Below are 21,388 nucleotides of genomic sequence, written 5' to 3' on the forward strand. Positions count from 1 at the left end.
AGCACCACTAGGTGAAAAACAACAAAAGAAGGCGTAAATATTGAAACCTAGTGATATTTCCATGAAAGAAAAAGGGTCTGGACACCCAAAACACCACACAGAAGAATCAGTCTAGTATAGCACCTAAATGGCACAAAATGACATAGATCCATGAAAAACACCAAAAGTGCACAAAGACAGTAATGTATGATGTACTTACTATAAATCAATACCCCCCATACTTATTTTCCACCATAATTTGCAAATAAATTCTTTCCAAATCAGCCAATGTGATTGTCTGTCTGGATTTTTTTTTCTAATTTTGTCTCTCATAGTTGAGGTCTACCTATGATGCCAATTACAGGCCTCTCTCATCTTTTTAAGTGGAAGAACTTGCACAATTGGTGGCTGACTAAATACTTTTTTGCCCCACTGTAGGTAGACCTCAACTATGAGAGACAAAATGAGAAAAAAATCCAGACAATCACATTGGCTGATTTGGAAAGAGTTTATTTGCAAATTATGGTGGAAAATAAGTATCTGGTCACCTACAAACAAGCAAGATTTCTGGCTCTCACAGACCTGTACCTTCTTCTTTAAGAGGCTCTTGTGTCCTGCACTCATTACCTGTATCAATGGCACCTGTTTGAACTTGTTATCTGTATAAAAGACACCTGTCCACAACCTCAAACAGTTACCACCCATTGCTAAAACATCCACCTGGCTCAGTCCTGGGAAACCTGACTGTTATCACTGTCCATATTGTACCATATATCGCCATGTGGTGACCAGTCAATTCTTTCTAAACCCACATTTTGGAAAACCTGCATATTAAACACAGACTTTCTTGTACATCAGAATATGTAATATACTTGCTTCGCTGTCCCTGCAGTCTGTACTATTTAGGCAAGACCATAACCTCCTTTAGGGATAGGTTTAACAACCTCAAATCTGCCATCCACCAGGCAATTGCTTCCCAGAATTCTAACCAACTGGTAGCATGCCATTTTTGGAACAGAATCATTTTATACCAACTTTAAAGTGCACGCTGATTGACCAAGTCCCACCCCTACCTGCTGCTACAAAGGGAAAGTTGATGGATCCATGAATTACAAACTTTGGCCCCAAAAGGGCTTTTTATGATCCTTTGAAACTTCTGGCTGACTACCTGTTGGTGCTTTAGACAACCTGATTGATGGAGAAATGATGGGCAGAACAGTTAATGCTATATATGCTCCCTCACTGGATGGATATCCAGCTGATGACCTTCTTCATACTTAGGCGTTCTGACCCTGATCTCTTTGACATGGATTTGACAAATATGTGCTAATTGCTATGTTATGCCATTTTTTTTGCTTTTTTGGTGCTATACTAGACTGATTCCTCTGTGTGGTGTTCTGGGTGTCCAAACGTTTTTCTTTAATAGAAACCTCACCTGGTTTCCATACTCACTCCTTCTGTTTTTGATGGTATGTTTTTTTCCTATTGGTGTTAGTCTTGGGGTTCCCACCATCATTCCTCCTCTGAAACTAGGTATATAGCTGAGTCCTCTGGTTTCTTCTATCTGTTAGTGGATTTATAGTACATACATGTGTATGTATTCCTGTCTTTGTGCATTGTCTGTGTTTTCTGTGGATTTATGGTCTTCTGTGGGATTCTATTCACACTCCTATAATTGTTTACCTTTGGCACATGTGGGGGGTTTGGTATTGGGTAGTATTTTTGTGGCCATTTTGTAAATTTTCATTTATTGCTTTGTTGTCCTAGCATTTCACTTGTTTTATTATTTTTTCATGGTACTAATTGTGGATGGCCCAAGCCTGCCTGGTGTTTGCCATGTGCTAGGATGGCCATCTTGTGAGTCTTCATTACCTGCTTTGTTTGTTCTACTTTTTCTGCAATTTGTCATCTTTGTGTAGGAGCTATTTTGGATTTCAGCTAGGATTTAGCTTATTTTGCTTTATTGATTAATTATTGTGTTTTATTCCCCTTTGTGATCTTTTTTGGACCTTTTCCTTGAATGTGTCTTTTAACAATTGCACTGTGTCAGGTCATCACTAGGGAGTGTTGGTGGGTGGGACATTGGGTTTATTAGTCTGTTCACTTCCATGTCGTAATGCCTTGGGAAAGATGGACTGAGCTTCATCGAAACGCTGACAGTAAAAACACCGCTGCTTTTGTTCTTCCTCCTCTGCAAGACCTGTGAATGCCTCCAACCCAGTTTGAGATATATATATATATATTGTGACAGTATGAACGGCAGAGTGATGGATGGACGATATGTGTCACCTCGCATGAGATCATACTGTGAGGTGTAAGGTGGAGTCCACTCCGGGTTTTTGGGGCCACAATGGCAGAGGTGGTTCCGGACCAGAGTTTGGGCTCCACTGATGACCACCAACAGGTGATACAAAAGGGCAGGGCTGGAGCAAGGAGTTGCTCGTGGCCTGGGACTCAGAGAGGTATTCTGAGAGAGCTGTGTGTACTATACCTACAAGAAAAGGTTTGCTTTTGTTTTATTTTGGTGACAGGGAGAAGCCCTTCACCTCTGAGAGAGGAAACGTCTTCTGTTTAGTTAGTGCCTGGATGGAAAGGGTTTATTTTGATGTTTTGTTTATTTTGATATTTTCTGCAAACCTTTTAAATAAAACTGACAACCAGTCAGATTTTGACGAAAGCCTGCTGTGTGGTCTACCTTTGTCCCAGGGAAGGAGATCCCCCACCTGAGCTAACCCCACAATATATATATATATATATATATATGTATATATATATATATACATATATATATCTATCATAGTTTGTGGACTCTGTAACTTTCACTCAGACTAAATGTAGAAGAGTACATTTTAGCCCACGTTTATGAAGAAAGATTATTTATTTGAAAATTGGCCTGGGCAGGAACATGGTGAATGTGTTGAAATAATATATACCTTTTTTATTGGTTTTGATGAGTGATCACATGACCTCAGTTCTTAGCTGCATAAGGACTTAACAGACTGCAGGGGTGTGTGTGAGCAGGAGGCAATGAAACAGCAGTACACTGATCTTCCCAGTGATTAGCTGTGCAGGGGGACGTGTCAGCACAAGTCTGGCTATTGGAGTACAGGCAGACTGCTCCCAAGTAGAATGCAAAGAAGAAAACTGACTATGCTGTGAAGGATGTGCTTCCATGGTCAGTTTGAAATTGGAAAGCAGGGGAACTGGCAGGATCACCGGGAATTTCACACAAAGATATTAGGATAACTTTTTCATACAAGTACACTACACAACAGACACATATCAGGAATATGAAATGTTGGTGTAACATATACTTTTTAACAGGTCTAGTATGCATTCTTTAGATATGTGATGACATAATTTCCAGAAATTACAATATAGTTCATGAGATATATTACTTTTTTTTTTACTGCCTCTAACTTGGATATAAACATATCAACTTGTGTACTAAATAAGATATGTAACTGCAGAAACCTTGTTTATTCCAGATCACATTGCACACATCATTGAGCTTCTTGGAGATATCCCTCCGTACTTTGCACTATCAGGCCGTTACTCCCGAGAGTATTTTACACGTAGAGGTAAGTCTGTGGAGCATGCTAGGTATTTTTCCAAATCTAAAATGTATTGCTTTACATACTAGTCATCACTAGACATCCGTGACAAACACCAGTTTCCAAAGTTTTCCAGCAGTGGGTGTAAGCAGACAGGAACCAAGACTAAGCTACAAACACTCCTCTAGCATCTCACAGAGGGGTGCTTGCAGCTCAGCCTTGGTTTTTGGCTGCTTAGCAATAGCTATATGGAGCAGGACTGCTTTTTTTAGGGATGACCGACAACGAAATCAGTACTGCATCTGTGCAGTAATCAAAAAGGGCAGCTGTCTTGCTGGGTTCTCCTTTTAATCACGAATACATCACTAAATGTTTTGTTTTTAATGCAAGTCTTAAGTATTCTAATTTACCTTGGTATCATTTTCTTGCAGTCCTTGTACAGCAAAGCTCAGAGAAGGGGAAGGAAAAGCAGCACTTAAAAAGCTGTGTGGTAGTGCAAGGAGCAAGGTAAAAGAAGGAAAGGGCAGCATGACAGACAGATATGCTCATCAGTTTGCAGCTTCTCCTTTCTCTGTTCAGTCACAAGTTGAGGAGGTGACCTGTAAGTGAAAGTGAAAATACAGAAGAGAATTGTCAGGTCCCCTTCCCTGCCATTCAGGACTGTGCTGTTTCACAGAGCTGTTTTCATTAAAAAAAAAAAAATAAATGGACAAAAATACTAATCTTTTTGGCAAGTAAAATAGTCCTTTTTATATTGGTTTTATATGTGTCTTTTGCATTTTGTGTGGGGATCGACTTTAACCCCTTAAAGTTGCTCTGCGTGGCTTCTGAATCATGTGACAGCTGTGATTGACTCTCACAGTGGTCACATGATCAGGAGCTGGAATGAGAACTGTCGGGGACAGTATAGTGAGTGCGCACACAACCTCAGGCTGCTGTGGACACATATGCGCATCAGCTAAACTTTAAAGCACACTTTTCTTACTGCTGCATATTGTACATGTATTTCCTGGTTGGCAAGAAAATGACTTGTTAGATTTTCAGACAAATCTCGTTGTGAAATTTCTTCAGTTTGGTTCACAGGTCTGCAGTTACTAGGGCAGGCTATTTAGCGGTTTGATTTTTTTTTTCTCATTATGGGGAATTGAGCACTTATAAAAACCCAAATAATAAGTTTTTAGTGTTGACAATGTAGATGCACTTTGCCACACAATTTAGTTGTTGGTAACTATTTGCCTTTTGGGTTTCAGCATCATATTTTATGTTTAAATTAGGCCGGGAGATTAAAAGAGAAGTATGGCCAAAGATTTTTTTGGGTTTTTTTTTTTCGTTTTTAATTTTATATCATAAATACAAATACAATCGTTTTCCACTCATTAAAATACAAGTTCCATAATGAATTTTTACATATACCCATCCTCTCCCTCCAACCTCTCCCCCCTCCCAGGCTCTACCCCATTTGGTCACCCTCTATTTTAAACCTCTTTCTTCCTGTTCCAATATTCTGTTCCTAACCTCTTTTTGTCTCACTCCAATCTCTTTCCCTACCTATTAGAGACTAAATAAAGACCGCCTTTCCTATCCTAACTGAAACTATCCTTTACCCCCTGATCAGTTCTAAATATCATCTAGATGGTTTAAGGACTGTCCATCTGTCCCATATATTCTTACATTTTTCAATTTTATCCTCCCCAATATGATATAGTTCCTCCATTCTATATATAAACTCAACTCTGGATATCCAGTTTGAGATTTTTGGGGCTTCCCGTAGCTGCCAGAACTTAGGGATCAATCCTTTCGCCACATTTTTTAAGTGAAATATCATTGACTTTTGAAATTGTTTCACCGTGAGATCAGTATTATGAATGGGTTTGTTTACCCAGGGATCCTTCAATACAATAATCCCCGTTATTTCCTGTATTAATTGTATTATTTCCTGCCAAATTGCTGTATTTTAGGACACTCCCACTAAATGTGTGCCATAGTTCCTTTCTTCCTGCACCCCCTCCAACATAAAGGTGAATTCTCTGAATTCGTTGATTATGTGCCACACTAGGTGTAATATACCACCTTGCTAAACATTTATAATTAATTTCTGTTGTATTCATATCCACTGCACCATGCATTAAGTTAACTATTTTCATTTTTCTTGATCATTTAGTTTTTTTCCTAATTTCTTTTCCCACTTTTCTAAAAATTATGGGAGAACAGTTCCAGATATAGCAGTAAGAATCTTATAAATGCGAGAATTAACATGCCTTTGCATTGTATCCATGCCAAAAAGTTGTTCAAATGGATATATGTCCTCCATCGTCCTTTGTGGCTGCGGGAGTGCTGCTACAAAATGTCTTTAGTTGAGTATAATGCCACCCATCAAACCTGAAAATATTTCCTTCTTATTTTTTTAAACCTATGAAAGTGCACTATTTCCCTTTATCAGTGATATCTTTTAAACGTGCATTTCTATCTTTTATCCATTTACCTGCGATATCCTCTTACCCCGGACAGAAGAATTCTGTTCCCCCCTGCGGTATTAACAGTGGATTATATTCCCTAAAAACATTTCATGTTAGAGTGCTTGTAGTTTTGGAAAATTTTTTAAACTGTTGTGGAAGACAAATCATCTTATCTAACTGTGACTCACTAAGTGTACTTTCTATCATTACCCAGATTTTTCCCCATGAATTATATATCCAGTCTGCTATTCATGAAAGCAATACCGCACAGTAATATCTCCTAAAATCCAGCACGTTCAGACCCCCGTTAGGTTTATCCTTACACAATACCTCATAACTAACTCTTGGTCTTTTATTTGCCTATATATACTTAACTATCATCTTTTTTATTATCTCAAAGAATGACCCCGGTAAATATATTGGAAGCATATGCAATTTATACAGGACTTTTGGGACTATTATCATTTTTAATAGAGGTATACAGCCAATCCAGCAGGTTGGTCTGATAGATATTTTCCTCAAGTCCTCCTTCAGCTCATTTATTAATGGAATATAATTTGTCTGATATATGCTCTTTAACGCCGGAGTTAACTTTACACCTAAATAACTCAACTCCATACAAAGGGAAAAGCTTTCTGTAATATCTGTTTATCTTTCTTTGAGATATTGATATTTATTATTTCTGACTTCGAGAGGTTAATTTTCAAATTTGATAGTTCTCCATAATTTTTTTAAATTTTTATTAAGTTACTCTGGGATTCACTATATAAAATAGCATATTATCTGCATATGCCGCTACCTTATGCTCCATCTCCCCTATCACAATTACTTTCACATCTATATTCCTTAGTTCGGTCGCCAAAAGCAGTTCCAAAGATATAATAAAAAGTATGGGAGAGAGTGGACATCCCTGTCTGGTTACATTGTACATTTTAAATGACTGTGACAGCGAGCCATTAACCTTGACCGCTGCTGTTGGGGAACTGTATAACGTTTTAATCCATTGCATAATTTTTGGTCCTATTCCCAAAACTTCCAATGTGTCAAACATAAATCCCTAATCTACCCTATCAAAGGCTTTCTCAGCATCAACTGATAGGACTATGGCCGGATGATTTTCTTCCTTGCTTCTTTGCAAAAGCAATAATGATCTCAATCCATTATCCTTTCCCTCCCTCTCCAGGATGAAACCCATCTGATCTAAATGGATCCATTTCGGCATCATCTCTTTCATCCTATTTGCTAAAACCTTTGCATATAATTTTGTATTTATATTTAATAGCGATATGGGTCTGTAACTGGCATATTGGGACAGGTCTTTCCCTTCTTTTGATAAGATTGTAATATATGCTTGCAATGACTCCGCTCTCATTTCCATTCCTTCTCCTAAAGCATTCATGTACTTGCACATCTTAGGCACCAGTTGTTCCTTAAATTTCCTGTAATATCTCAGCATAAATCTATCCGGTCCAGGGCTCCTACCTGCAGCTGTACTTGTACTCTTCAATACTGTATATATTTCTTCTTGTGATATAGGTTTTTCTTATTCGTATTCTGGTAATCTCCCTTCCTCTACTCTAGGTAATCCTGCCTCTATTAAGTACGCTTGTCTTTTTTTTTTTTTGCTTCTTTCTTCCTCTGATATTTTCAAGTTTTTCAAGTTTATTTCATATAAATCACTATAATATTTTTGAAACATTTTAGCGATATCAGTGGTTGAATGTACTATTTCTCCATTCTTATCTTTTATTTTCTCTACATAGTTACTTGATTTCTTTTCCCTCAGTCTTATTAAATATTTTCCTGGCCTATTCCCCTGCTGATATCTCTCTTTTGCTACTAAATGAAAGGCTCTTCTCATTTCCAGTTCCATCAACTCATTTAATCCCTCTCTTGTTTGAGTTATCTTCTGTTGTATTTCTATTTCTCTTTTCTCCTTATGTAGTCTAAATCATATAATTCCTTAATTAACATACTTTTTTTCTGTCCTTGTTCTTTCTTTTTTTCAGCTCCCATTGAGTTTAGGATTCCCCTTATATAAGTCTTATGTGCTTCCCAGATAGTAGCAACGGAAACCTCATCTGTCTCATTGAGTAAAAAATATTCTTCTAATTCTTTATTCTTCTCTCCATTTTGACATCCTGTATAAGTGTCTCGTTTAATCTCCACGTACTACCTCCACTCCTTTCCCCTTCCAACCTTAGTCTTGTTATAACAGGTGCGTGGTCTGATAGGGACATTACCTCTATTTTGGACTTTACCAAAGACTCTAAGGCCCTGATTTACTAATGTGCCTAGGCGCATTTCTGTGGGCTAACGTCTACTTTTCAATAGCGACCGTCTACTTTTAGACAGCAAAGACATTTACTAAAGAAAGTGTCAACAAGTAGACGCAAAATCGAATTTACTAACCAGGCACAATCCAGGAATCAGTCTAAGAAAGCAGACTTGCTAAGAAGCACATCTAACACAACGAAAAATCACTGCAGAGACATGTTCACATTGAAATCTGCTTTCACAAATATTGGGACTTCACTTTAAACAATATCTTATGTTTCAAAAAAATTTTTTAAATGTGTAAAAAATAGTTTTTTAAAGGAATTCATGACAGTCAAGAACTAGACGCTTTTCTAGAGTCTATGCACGGATATAAATGCGCATGTGCAGAACACATTTTAGTCATCTGCCGTGCGCGCTTTCTTTTTAGACGCTTTTTAATAGTAAATCTCTGTGTGGAGTCCTCTGACAGATGGTACTCGATCACGTCTACTGTGTTTAACAAACAGCACTATTTGTAGCTAGGCATATCTTTATGTATTCCACTTTTATTTCCTTAGTTCTATTGATTCTGTTTTTGTTTCTTATCCTTTATAATTTTTTATGTAATGGTTTTACATATTTCGAATATTTTGACAGCTGAATCTAAAAATAAAGGTCGGCAATTAAAAAAAATTAAAAAAAAACGTCATGGGGTCCCCCCTCCCGTTCATACCAAGCCCTTCGGGTCTGGTATGGATCTTAAGGGGTAACCCCACACCAAAATTAAAAAGAGCGTGGGGTCTCCCCCAAATCTATCCGAGCATGCAGCCTGGCAGGTCAGGAAAGGGGGGGACGAGCGAGCGCCCCCCCCCGAACCATACCAGGCCACATGCCCTCAACATGGGGGGGTGCTTTGGGGCAGGGGGGCTCCCCCCCAAAGCACCTTGTCCCCATGTTGATGGGGACAAGGGCCTCTTCCCCACAACCCTGGCCGGTGGTTGTGGGGGTGTGCGGGTGGGGGGCTTATCAGAATCTGGAAGCCCCTTTAACAAGGGGGCTCCCAGATCCCACCCCCCCTTACGTGAATGAGTATGGGGTACATGGTACCGCTACTTATTCACAAAAAGTGTAGTGTAAAAAAAGACAAAACACGGTCTTTGACAAGTCCTTTAATTAAAGAAAAATCTAAAAGAATGTCCCCCAAAGTAGATCCAACGTCAACCACGAAGCCCGCCGCCTGCGACCCGAAAAAAGAAAAAAAAAAAGGTTCCATTCCCGAAGATGGCTGCCCAGCCCTCTGCTGTGAGCCTGGATGACAGTTTTTAAATATGTAAGGGGCGGGGCCACCCAGGGACATCATCCCAGTGACCCCGCCCCATCAATGTCACATGGGGTGGGGTCACATGCGTGATGTCCCTGGGTAGCCCCGCCCCTTACATCTTTAAGAGCTGTCAACCAGGCTAACAGCAGAGAGGAACTTTTTTTTTTTTTTTCTTTTCGGGTCCGCAGCACCTTACACCGTGATTGACATTGGATCTACTTCGGGGGACATTCTTTTAGGTTTTTCTTTTATTAAAAGGCTTGTCAAAGACTGTGTCCTGTCTTTTTTTACACTACACTTTGTTTTTTTGTGAATGAGTAGCGGTACCATGTACCCCATACTCATTCACGTGGGGGGAGCGGGATCTGGGGGTCCCCTTGTTAATGGAGGCTTCCAGATTCCAATAAGCCCCCCATCCGCAGACCCCCTCAACCACCAGCGAGGGTTGTGGGGAAGAGGCCCTTGTCCCCATCAACATGGCATGTGGCCTAGTATGGTTCAGGCCGGGGGGGGGGGGCGCTCGCTCATTCCCCCCCTTTTCTGGCCTGCCGGGCTGCATGCTCGAATAAGGGTCTGGTATGGATTTTGGGGGGGACCCCACGCCATTTTTTTATTTTGGCATGGGTTACCCCTCAAGATCCATACCAGACCCGAAGGGCTTGGTATGGATGGGAGGGGGGACCCCATGCCATTGTTTTTAGTATTTATTTAATTTCTGGTAATTCTTTTACATTCATCTGTCAGTGGGGAACCCCGCTGACAGCTGAAACATTAACACATGGTTGTCACTACTAAAATACTGCATGAGTTATTTTATCAAGTCATGCAGCGTTTTAGTAGTGAAAACCAATGCAGCGTTCATGTTTCAGCTGTCGGCGGAGTTCCCCACTGACAGCTGAATGTACAAGCATTGCCGGTAATTAAAAAAATAATTTAAAAATGGCGTGGGGACCCCCCTCCCATCCACACCAAGCCCTTTGGGTCTGGCATGGATTTAGAGGGGAGCTTCCATGGCAAAATTTAAAAAAAATGGAGTGGGGTCCCCCCAAAAATCCATACCAGACCCTTATTCAAGCATGCAGCCCGGCAGGTCAGGAAAGTGGGAGGGATGAGCAAGCGCTCCCTCCTGAACAGTACCAGGCCACATGTCCTCAACATGGGGGGGTGCTTTGGGGTGGGGGGCTCCACCCAAAGCACCTTGTTCTCATGTTGATGGGGACAAGGGCCTCTTCCCCACAACCCTGGCCGGTGGTTGTGGGGGTATGTGGGTGGGGGGCTTATCAGAATCTGGAAGCCCCCTATAACAAGGGGGCCCCCAGATCCCGCCCCCCCCTACGTGAATGAGTATGGGGTACATGGTACCGCTACTCATTCACAAAAAACAAAAAGTGTAGTGTAAAAAAAGACAAAACACGGTCTTTGACAAGTCCTTTATTAAAAGAAAAAATCTAAAAGAATGTCCACCAAAGTAGATCCAACATCAATCACGAAGCCCGCCGCCAGCGACCTGAAAAGAAAAAAAAAAAAGGTTCCATTCCCGACGATGGCTGCCCAGCTCTCTGCTGTGAGCCTGGTTGACAGTTCTTAAATATGTAAGGGGCGGGGCCACTTGGCATCATGCATGTGTCCCCACCCCATGTGACATCATTGATGTACATGGGGCGGGGTCACTCGGATGATGTCCCTGGGTGGCCCCACCCCTTACATATTTAAGAACTGTCAATCAAGCCTTGTTGCTGGTGGCAGCATCTTTGCTTTCTGTCTAAATGATCCCTAGAATGTGAATTAGAATGAGGCCTTGTCTTTTCAAACACCTTTAAAGCTGCACCTTATGTGAATGTCAAACGATGGGATGAGATAAGGGCCTGGACTAATGATTGATTTGATAATGCTGGTTTGCACTCCGCCCCCTTTCGGGAAGGATTTGTCAAGCCAAGAGCTGAGAGAGAGAAGAGCGAGCGAGAGAGAGAAAAGGTTTAAAAAAAAAAATAAAATAAAATAATGGCATGGAGTCCCCTTCCAAATCCATAACAAACCCTTATCTGAGCTTGCAGATACCACATGCCTTCAAAGATTTATTTCCTTTGTTGAATTGCCTGCTTGTATCACACTAGATGCGATTTAAAATTGTGCTTTTTGTTGGCAATTTCACTGTGTTTTGTGTAGATTTAGCAATGAGTTATTGCGTTTTCAATTGTGTTTTGCATTGCGTTTTTTATTGTAGTCTATATGTGAAATCACTATAAAATGCAGAAAAAGTTATACAAGAACTACTTTTGAAATTGTGCTGAAGCAAATTGCGTATGTTAAGACACTCACATCCACAGTCATTAGATCCGATATCATGTACAATTTCAATTCCCAAATCGCACCTGAAATCGTGCACCCTGGATGCGATTTGGCATGCGATTTGCATGCCCTGCGACTTGCAAATTGCAAGCCAAATTGCTCCCGATGTGACCGGGGGCTAACACCACAGTCACATCTAATACGATTTGGAAATTGGGCAACTTACAGAGAAGTCGCACGATTTCAAAATCAGATTGGATATGAATGGAGCCTATAGTGGACAATAGGGTGAGACTTGGCCTACGATTTTCAAGTCGCGTAGCATGCAAATCGCATGCCAAATTGCACCTGATGTGACTGGGGGTCAACCGGTCACATCAAAGTGTATTTTGAAGTGGTGCAACTTACACTACGGTCACATCATGTGACTTACAGTGAAGTCGCATTATTTCAAAGTTGGGGGATATGCTGATTTAAAGTGCGATTTGCAAGACATCTGACACAGATCTCTCTGCAAATCGCATGAAAAATAGGGTATTCATTACTTTAGAAATTGTTGCAGCTCCAACCAAGTTTGAACCACACTAATATGAAAGCTCTAATAGCAGTCACATTGAGTGCGACTTGGCATGTGATTTGCATGACATGCGACTTGCAAATCATATGCCAAGTCGCACCCTATTGTCTGCTATTAGAGCGGTCACATGGGTGCATTTCCGACAGTGATTTCTAAAGTAGTACATGTATTACTTTTGAGGTGATTTGCATAGATATCTGATAAATGTTTTGCATTTTTTTCCTTCTAAGGTGTGTTTGCGTGTTATTGTATAATGATTGTGTGTTTATTATCTTTGCATTGTAATCCTAACACATGTCAATTGCTCTGCTCTTTCAAATCTGCACTTGGCTACAGTTTGCTTGCTTATTTAGACTGAAATGCAGTTTTCGGACAAACCTGATGAGAAATGTATGTGTGGGGGATTTGGGGAGGTGGAAGGGTGTTTTATTTTGGCACGTATGTATTTTTATATTGATATTTTGATCTGCAGCTTGTTTTGTGGATAGATAAGCCTACTAAGTGATTCATATTAACCATTTGTTTCCTGCTGTAATCTGTGAAAGCACAGTTCATTAGAAGTATAATATTTTAGATTGTAAGCTCTTATGAGCAGGACCGTACTATTTTAGCAACATCAATCCTGCTTTTTTTTTTTTTTTTTTCCACCAAGAGATTGACTACCTACTTGTTGCTGCTGTCCAAATAAATGTGGAATATGTATTTGATCAATAAACATTTTGACTATGTTTATTTTTGGGGGGGTTATTTCATGTTCAAGTTCAATATACAGTACTAGCAACCCTAACACTTATATTTTGCGAGCTACAGTGGGGCAAAAAAGTATTTAGTCAGCCACCAATTGTGCAAGTTCTTCCACTTAAAATATGAGAGAGGCCTGTAATTGGCATCATAGGTAGACCTCAACTATGAGATACAAAATGAGAAAAAAATCCAGACAATCACATTGGCTGATTTGGAAAGAATTTATTTGCAAATTATGGTGGAAAATAAGTATTTGGTCACCTACAAACAAGCAAGATTTCTGGCTCTCACAGACCTGTACCTTCTTCTTTAAGAGGCTCCTCTGTCCTGCACTCATTACCTGTATCTATTGGTCTGTTTGAACTTGTTATCAGTATAAAAGACACCTGTCCACAACCTCAAACAGTCACACTCCAAACTCCACTATGGTGAAGACCAAAGAGCTGTCGAAGGACACCAGAAACAAAATTGTAGACCTGCACCAGGCTGGGAAGACTGAATCTGCAATAGGCAAGCAGCTTGGTGTGAACAAATCAACTGTGGGAGCAATAATTAGAAAATGGAAGACATACAAGACCACTGATAATCTCCCTCGATCTGGGGCTCCACGCAAGATCTCACCCCGTGGGGTCAAAATGATCACAAGAACGGTGAGGAAAAATCCCAGGACCACACAGGGGGACCTAGTGAATGACCTGCAGAGAGCTGGGACCAACGTAACAAAGGCTACCATCAGTAACACACTATGCCGCCAGGGACTCAGATCCTGCAGTGCCAGACGTGTCCCCCTGCTTAGGCCAGTACATGTCCGGGCCCGTCTGAAGTTTGCTAGAGAGCATTTGGATGATCCAGAAGAGGATTGGGAGAATGTCATATGGTCAGATGAAACCAAAATAGAACTGTTTGGTAGAAACACAACTCGTCGTGTTTGGAGGAGAGAGAATGCTGAGTTGCATCCAAAGAACACCATTCCTACCGTGAAGCATGGGGGTGGCAACATCATGCTTTGGGGCTGTTTCTCCACAAAGGAACCAGGACGACTGATCCATGTACAGGACAGAATGAATGGGGCCATGTATCGTGAGATTTTGAGTGCAAACCTCCTTCCATCAGCAAGGGCATTGAAGATGAAACGTGGCTGGGTCTGCCAACATGACAATGATCCCAAACATACCGCCCGGGCAACGAAGGAGTGGCTTCGTAAGAAGCATTGCAAGGTTTTGGAGTGGCCTAGCCAGTCTCCAGATCTCAACCCCATAGAAAACCTTTGGAGAGAGTTGAAAGTCCATGTTGCCCAGCGACAGCCCCAAAACATCACTGCTCTAGAGGAGATCTGCATGGAGGAATGGGCCAACATACCAGCAACAGTGTGTGGGAACCTTGTGAAGACTTACAGGAAACGTTTGACCTCTGTCATTGCCAACAAAGGATATATAACAAAGTATTGAGATGAACTTTTGATATTGACCAAATACTTATTTTCCACAATAATTTGCAAATAAATTCTTTCCAAATCAGCCAATGTGATTGTCTGGATTTTTTTTCTCATTTTGTCTCTCATAGTTGAGATCTACCTATGATGCCAATTACTTATCTTTTTAAGTGGGAGAACTTGCACAATTTGTGGCTGACTAAATACTTTTTTGCCCCACTGTATATAATATGCCCAAATCTAGCTTGTTAGAGTGCACATATGCAAGTATGTCCAAACTAACAAACCACAAGCCCCCTATTGCACCACAAGACGATGTTATGTACCAATGAATAGGTCGTGTTCAATGTGCAGCTAGCTATTCTTTTTCTACAATCCTCTTAACAGTAATAAATTAGGCCCCCAATTTATGTTGACTTTGGGCCTTTACCGGAAAACATATATTCACCAATGCCAAATACACAATTGAGCTGCAAATATAATTCGCCAATGCCAAATACACAGTAGAGCTGCAACCATATATTCACCAATGCCAAATCTACAATAGAACTGCAAACATATATTTGTGAATGTCATATACACAATGGAGCCGCATGGAAAATTGCTATGGTGCACAAATAAACGCCAAGATGGCTGTTGGAGGAGGCGCTAGAGCAGCTGTCATACCATCACATTCGCGGAAGGACATTTGCACACACCCAGAAGTGGTAGTGGGGAGTGTTAGTGGATGGGAGTGTAGTTAGGAGAGTTTAGTGGTAATTTGCAAGTCTATTTTTTGGCTTTGTGAATTGTTCTTTTGTGGAATTCCAGACCACATCTGGATATGGCGAGATCGCTGTTCTTGACCAAGGAGCTGATCCTCATTTGCAGGGGAAACATTACTTATAATTGTGGATATAGTCACTTGTGAGCCACTGGAGTTTGTATCCTATAATAAAATATTAACAGATTGCAGGCTCCCTTTCACATCCTCATATATATGTGCAGTTAAGGGGAAAGATTATAGTATTAGGGTGTCTAATATTGTATAAACCTGATTATTATATATAAATAATAAGATTAATAAACCTGTTGATTAAATTCTTCATGATCATTATTAGACGTGCATAAAATATCAAAACGTGGTAACCAGTGAATAATCATTCAATTATAAATACTGTGAAATAAAAATCCAAAAAGAAATATAAAATGTCCAATAAATATAAGTCAAAATAAATAGAGAAAATCCTGTGGAAAACAAAAAATGTTAAAAAAAAGTCTCCAATTGATGTGAAAAAAAATGAATCCAAATGATAGTGAAAAAAATGATAAAATGTTATTGGAAATATGTATGGAAAATCCTGTGAATATTCCAAAAGGCAATATACTCTCCTTCTAATCAGCCTAAAGATGGATATATGCTGCAATGTGACCCTCTGTAATGCAATCAGCTGTTGATCATATAGACGTGCAGATCACTCCCTTATCAGTCTCCTCAATCCAGTTTTCTATAAATCCTCATAGTAACCAGAGAGAAAAGAGAAAATACATAGTGTCTTATCTTTGATAAAAAAAACTGTCATTTATTATGTGCCCATATTGCACTCACATGATTAGAAACAATTAGCGCTTTTGTATGAATACCGCTGTATGCAGTTATAATCAACCTCTTCAGTGTGCTTGCACAGACTGTCAGTACTCGCCGTGTCTGGAAGCCGGATACTTGGTGACGTCACTGCACCTCCCCAACGCGTATCGCTACACGGACTCGTAGCTTCGTCTGGGGGATATAGTAAGATGAACACCCTACTTACGCTCCTTTATATACTAATACAGCACCATTTTCTAGTGGTCCTAATTAATTCCACTATCTTTTTGAAGTAATAATGAACTGGACTTTCAGCTGTTGTCATAACGTTATATTAAAATGTTGCTATTTCACTTCTTATTGTTACATTGTATATATAAACAGTGTCACAGTATCCTTCGGTTTGTGCGGCAGTGTATGCAATGCTCACCCATGAGGAAATCTATAAATTTATAGCATTAAAAAAGTTTTTTAAAACATGACCCGTGTCCAGAGGGGCGTACCTCGTTGCTGAGCAACGAGGCAAGCCACCCACGGCCCGCCCACCGTTGACAGAACGACCGGGAAGCATCCTGCATCAGTTTAAGAGACCGATGCCGGGCTCCCCGGTCATCCATTCCGCTGCCAAGCCACAGAGGGATCCCCAGCTGAGGTGGGACCCTCGTGGCCACTCTGCATAGTCCCCCTAAGGATAAGGGGGAGCCTCCGCGAGCTGCCTCTCTGCACACCCCAGAGAAGGGGGAGAACCACGCAGCTGCCCACTGCAAACCCCAGAGAAGGGGGAGACCTCCGCAAGCTGCCACTCTGCAGATCCCCAGGATAAGGGGGAGACCACTGTAAGCTGCCCCACTGCAAAGGCCCAGGAGAAGGTAGAGATACGCCAGCTGCCCTCTGCAGTTACCCAGGACTTGGGGGGAGGATTGCTACCGCTGACACTGCCAATACTCCAGGGCTGGGAGTACCACTGACACTGCCAATACTCCAGGGCTGGGAGTACCACTGACACTGCTAATACTCCAGGGCTGGGAGTACCGCTGACACTGCTAACACTCCAGGGCTGGGAGTACCGCTGACATTGCTAACACTCCAGGGCTGGGAGTACCACTGACACTGCTAACACTCCAGGGCTGGGAGTACCGCTGACACTGCTAACACTCCAGGGCTGGGAGTACCTCTGACATTGCTAATACTCCAGGGCTGGGAGTACCGCTGACAATGCTAATACCCTGGGTCAGGACTATCTGCTGTGGGCCCACGATACTCTGCCTAATACTCTGGGGCCCGGATTACCTGCAGTTGCTGTGTGCTAGAACTACCTGCTGTTGCTGTGTGCTGAGCAGGGCCACCCCTGCTGCCTTCCGCTGTGAGCCAGGACACCCCTGCCAGAGCCGTGAGTGTATGCACCCCTGTTTTATTCCCCCTGGACTGTTCTTGAACTCTGTTCCCCCTTTGCTCCCTACTTGAATTACAAATCGCTAGAGACTCTAACTTGCCCCTTGGGGACGGATTACAATTATTTTGAGCCCTCTCCTTGCTATTTCCATACTGGGCACTGTCCCACTCCCTGCAATCCCCCCATTGAGTGACTGTCATTCGTCTCAATAAAGCTTTGTGTGTTTGCCATCTGCCTTGTGTGCTCTGTCCTGCCTACCCTCCATCACAGGTGCAATTAAGTTTTCATCATGGTACCTGCGCACATCTGCAGAGGGCACTGCATTTCTTTGCTGTGCAGGAAAATGCGTGCTCTTGCATGTGTTTCTGCATCACAAATGGTGTGAACAAGTCCTAAGGGCCAGTTCACACTATAGAAACACAGTCTAGATGTGTTCCAGATGCGTTTTTTGCATGCACTTTTTTGATGCATGTTTAGCGTGTTCCAGTTCATTTTGGATGCGTTTTTTGATGTGTTCCAGTGCATCCAGTGTTCCAGTGCATTTTGGATGCGTTTTTGACGTGTTCCAGTGCATTTTTTTATGCATCCCAGTTAATTGTTTCCCCTCTTTCTTCAATTTAATTAGCGACATGTGCGTTCCAGGACGTTTTACCGCATTCAAGTACAGTTCTATGCATAAACAATGCAGCCTGTTCGTCTTTTTTAGCAGCACCTGCAACGCACTGGAACTGCAAGCGCTGATGTGAACTATGACATTGACAACCATATAACCTTCTTTCTGTGCGTTTTGGATGCACGAAAAGGAACTGAAACACATGTAGTGTGAACTGACCCTAAAGGTTATTATAGGTAAAAGAACAGGACGCAGGTAAGATTCACTCCCATTGATTGATCAATATTCCTGGCAGTGACAGAACCCTGGAAATTGATCTCCATATTTTGGGCATTCACAAATGTCAAGGAACTTACAATCTAAGGCCAGAAACTCAGACATATACTAGGCCCAATTAACCTAACAGCATGTTTTTGGAGTGTTGGCAAAAACACACCCGTGCAGAGAAAGCATGCAAATTCCAGACAGGTCAGCCATGACTGGGATTAGAACCTGTGACCCAAGTGCTATAAGTCCTGAGTATTAACCACTAAGCCACTGTAGGAGACAGAGTTTGAGTTGGAATGTAGAATAGTTACATGATTAAAGAGAAGGAAGATATATAATTATATTGTGAAATTAGAACTAGACATTAAAATTATTTGAGATAAAAGTGTGAAAATGTTTGACATTTGAAAATAGAATATATAACATTCATTAGGAAATACATTAGTTAGCCGATCATTTTTGGAGAAACAGCAAAAAAAAAAAATTATAATATAGGTGTGCTTTTTATTTTAAAATATAAGTATTCTCATATGCAAACAGAAGAACGCCAACGGGACAAAGCCCGCAGCCCTAGCGAACATATCTGGTATTGCATCTAGAAATGTGCCTGACGCGATTCCAGATTTACTAACAGGAAACGAGTCTACAAAGTAATGTCATTGAGTTCTTATTAGGGCAATGAGCTTGCTAGATGCCCTTCTGATGATTGGCAGGTCTAGATTGATTGAATTGAGTCTGCCTGAATGTTCAGCGTCTGCTAGTAGACTCAATTCTTAGTATATCAGGGCCTAACAGTCTATGTTCAATCATTGTAATCCAACCTTGAGTACATCCCGTGCATCGGAGAGAAGGTGGTATAATCTCTATCTCTTGTGTGTTTAATTCTCCTTGAGTCCATCAGCTGGCACTGGTGTAACATTTTCTTGACCAACTTCAGATTTTTACCTCCATCTCTCCACGTATGTGATGAAGTATCCATCAAAGGGTCCATACAAAAATTTAAATCCCCTGCTACAATCAGGGAACCCTTCTTAAAATTTAGAGGTTTTCTTAGCAGGCTCTCTAAATATGTCATTGAGTTCTTATTAGGGCAATATATATTTGCTAATGTGCATTGTATTCCCTGTAATTTTCCTTTCAAAAATAGAAAACGAACTTCTGGATCAACTAGTCTATCTTCCAAAGTAAATGTGACATTTTTTGCCATCCCAATTGCGGCCCCTTTTGCATGTTTAATTGGTGAATCCGCATAATACCACCTTGGGTAGTATTTCGAATATAATTTAACATTTGCATCCTGTGATAAGTATGTCTCTTGCAGAGACGCTATGTCAATGGAATGTTGATGAATTTTCCTAAGAATCTTATGCCTTTTAGTCGGGGTATTTACACCTTTCACGTTGTATGTCATAAAATTACTCAAGGTCCTTCTTACTGCTGACTATCTCCTCCATCTGAGCACCCACTTAAAGTTGCACGAGTACATAAGATTTGGAACAGAAAAATATCTTCAGAGTGACTTTTATCCCCCACCCACCAAAACCCCCTGCCCAACTTCCCCCCACCCCCACCCTTCATCCATCTCTATTTTTTGTCCCTTTTGGCCCATATCCAAGCCCTGGATTCTGAAGTGATATAATCCCACAATCGACTCTTCTTTGGGGTTCTTCTCAAAACATGTCTCCCTAACCAGAACACTATTCCCAGTACCTCCTAATCCCATATGTACTTAAGGAGAAGGGTGGGGGGAAAGAAGAGCAGAGATGCAAAAAAAACAAACAAAAAGCAACGTATACATGTATATATGCATACACATATATATAAACCTCTTCTCTCTAGCATCCCCATTCCCCCCTTCCCTCCTACGGCCTGCTATATAAAGGAGGATATGAAGGGGAGACTATTTGGGTACTAAAACCCACTTATCTCTTCCTAAGTCTACACTCTCATTAACCCCTTCAGACCATACTGGGATATAAATTATCTGAATATCAAGTCTTTCACAAAAGGCATTTATGTCCTCTGGGAATCTCAGTCTTGCTGATCTCCCATCTTTCCACCCAATCTTCTGGCCAATGTCTCTGGTGCTATATCAGCAAAAATCTGCAAGCTCGCTTCTCCATGTTTTACTACTGAGATTCCCCGTAACGTCTTCCAGATGTTTGCTTTATCTATTACATCTCTAGGGGCCTTTGGTGTCACTCCTTGAGGTTGCTTAATCCTATGTACCCTATTTTCAGGTGCTCTGTCAGTGGTTTACTTATTACTGGATTAAAAATTCTTCTTATTTCATCCTGTAAATCTTCTCCTGATGTTACTTCTGGCAAACCCCTAATCCTCAAATTGTTCCTTCTGTCTCGGTTCTCTTGATCCTTCAGTCTAAATGCTATCTTCTTTTGTTCTCTTCACAATTTCTCCATCTGAACACCATACGGAGTGAGGTGACGTCACATCCGGCGTGGACGCCATATTAGTACACCAAATTATACCATGTGGTGTAAATGCTATTTATTCTTGTATTACATGTGAGTGGGTATTCTGGCTATACATTTTAAGATTAAAAGTGTTGAATTTACTACACTATGGGAGAATCTTTTTGTCTTTCCTCATATGAGTTTCTATGAGATGGCTGCATACAGAGGAGCATTTTAAAGAGAGACAGGAGCTTCATTGGTGAGCAGGGGGCTACCACCATCCTTGCTGAGACCCGGTTAAAGATCAGGGGCATCTTCAAGGCACATTTTTTCTTCTAGCGCACTGGCCCTGCAGGGTCTATGTGTTGAGGTGATGGGGCAATCCAGCTGGTGACGGATTCATTTTTCGAGACCACCTGCATTGGAAATTGTTACCTGCATTTATTTCATAACAATAGGACTTACTCTTCACATGGATTTTCCCTGTGGCCATTGCCATGATTGTTATTGTATTTCTGGAGAT

The 21,388-nt window shown here is 41.1% G+C and overlaps 1 protein-coding gene across 1 annotated transcript in view; it reads left to right on the forward strand.

The window, feature by feature from the left end:
- The window catches only part of SRPK3 (SRSF protein kinase 3), a 187,258-nt gene that overhangs the window by 142,763 nt on the left and 23,107 nt on the right, over positions 1-21,388 (forward strand). Inside the window, exon 13 of the mRNA XM_089660786.1 lies at positions 3,468-3,560. Coding sequence (XP_089516912.1) covers positions 3,468-3,560 — 93 coding nt within the window. The remainder of the gene's footprint in view (positions 1-3,467; positions 3,561-21,388) is intronic.

This window comes from Staurois parvus, unplaced genomic scaffold, assembly GCF_062004578.1.
Source record: "Staurois parvus isolate SC_StPar_1 unplaced genomic scaffold, SC_StPar_1.0 ptg001272l, whole genome shotgun sequence".
Lineage (NCBI taxonomy): Eukaryota > Metazoa > Chordata > Amphibia > Anura > Ranidae > Staurois > Staurois parvus.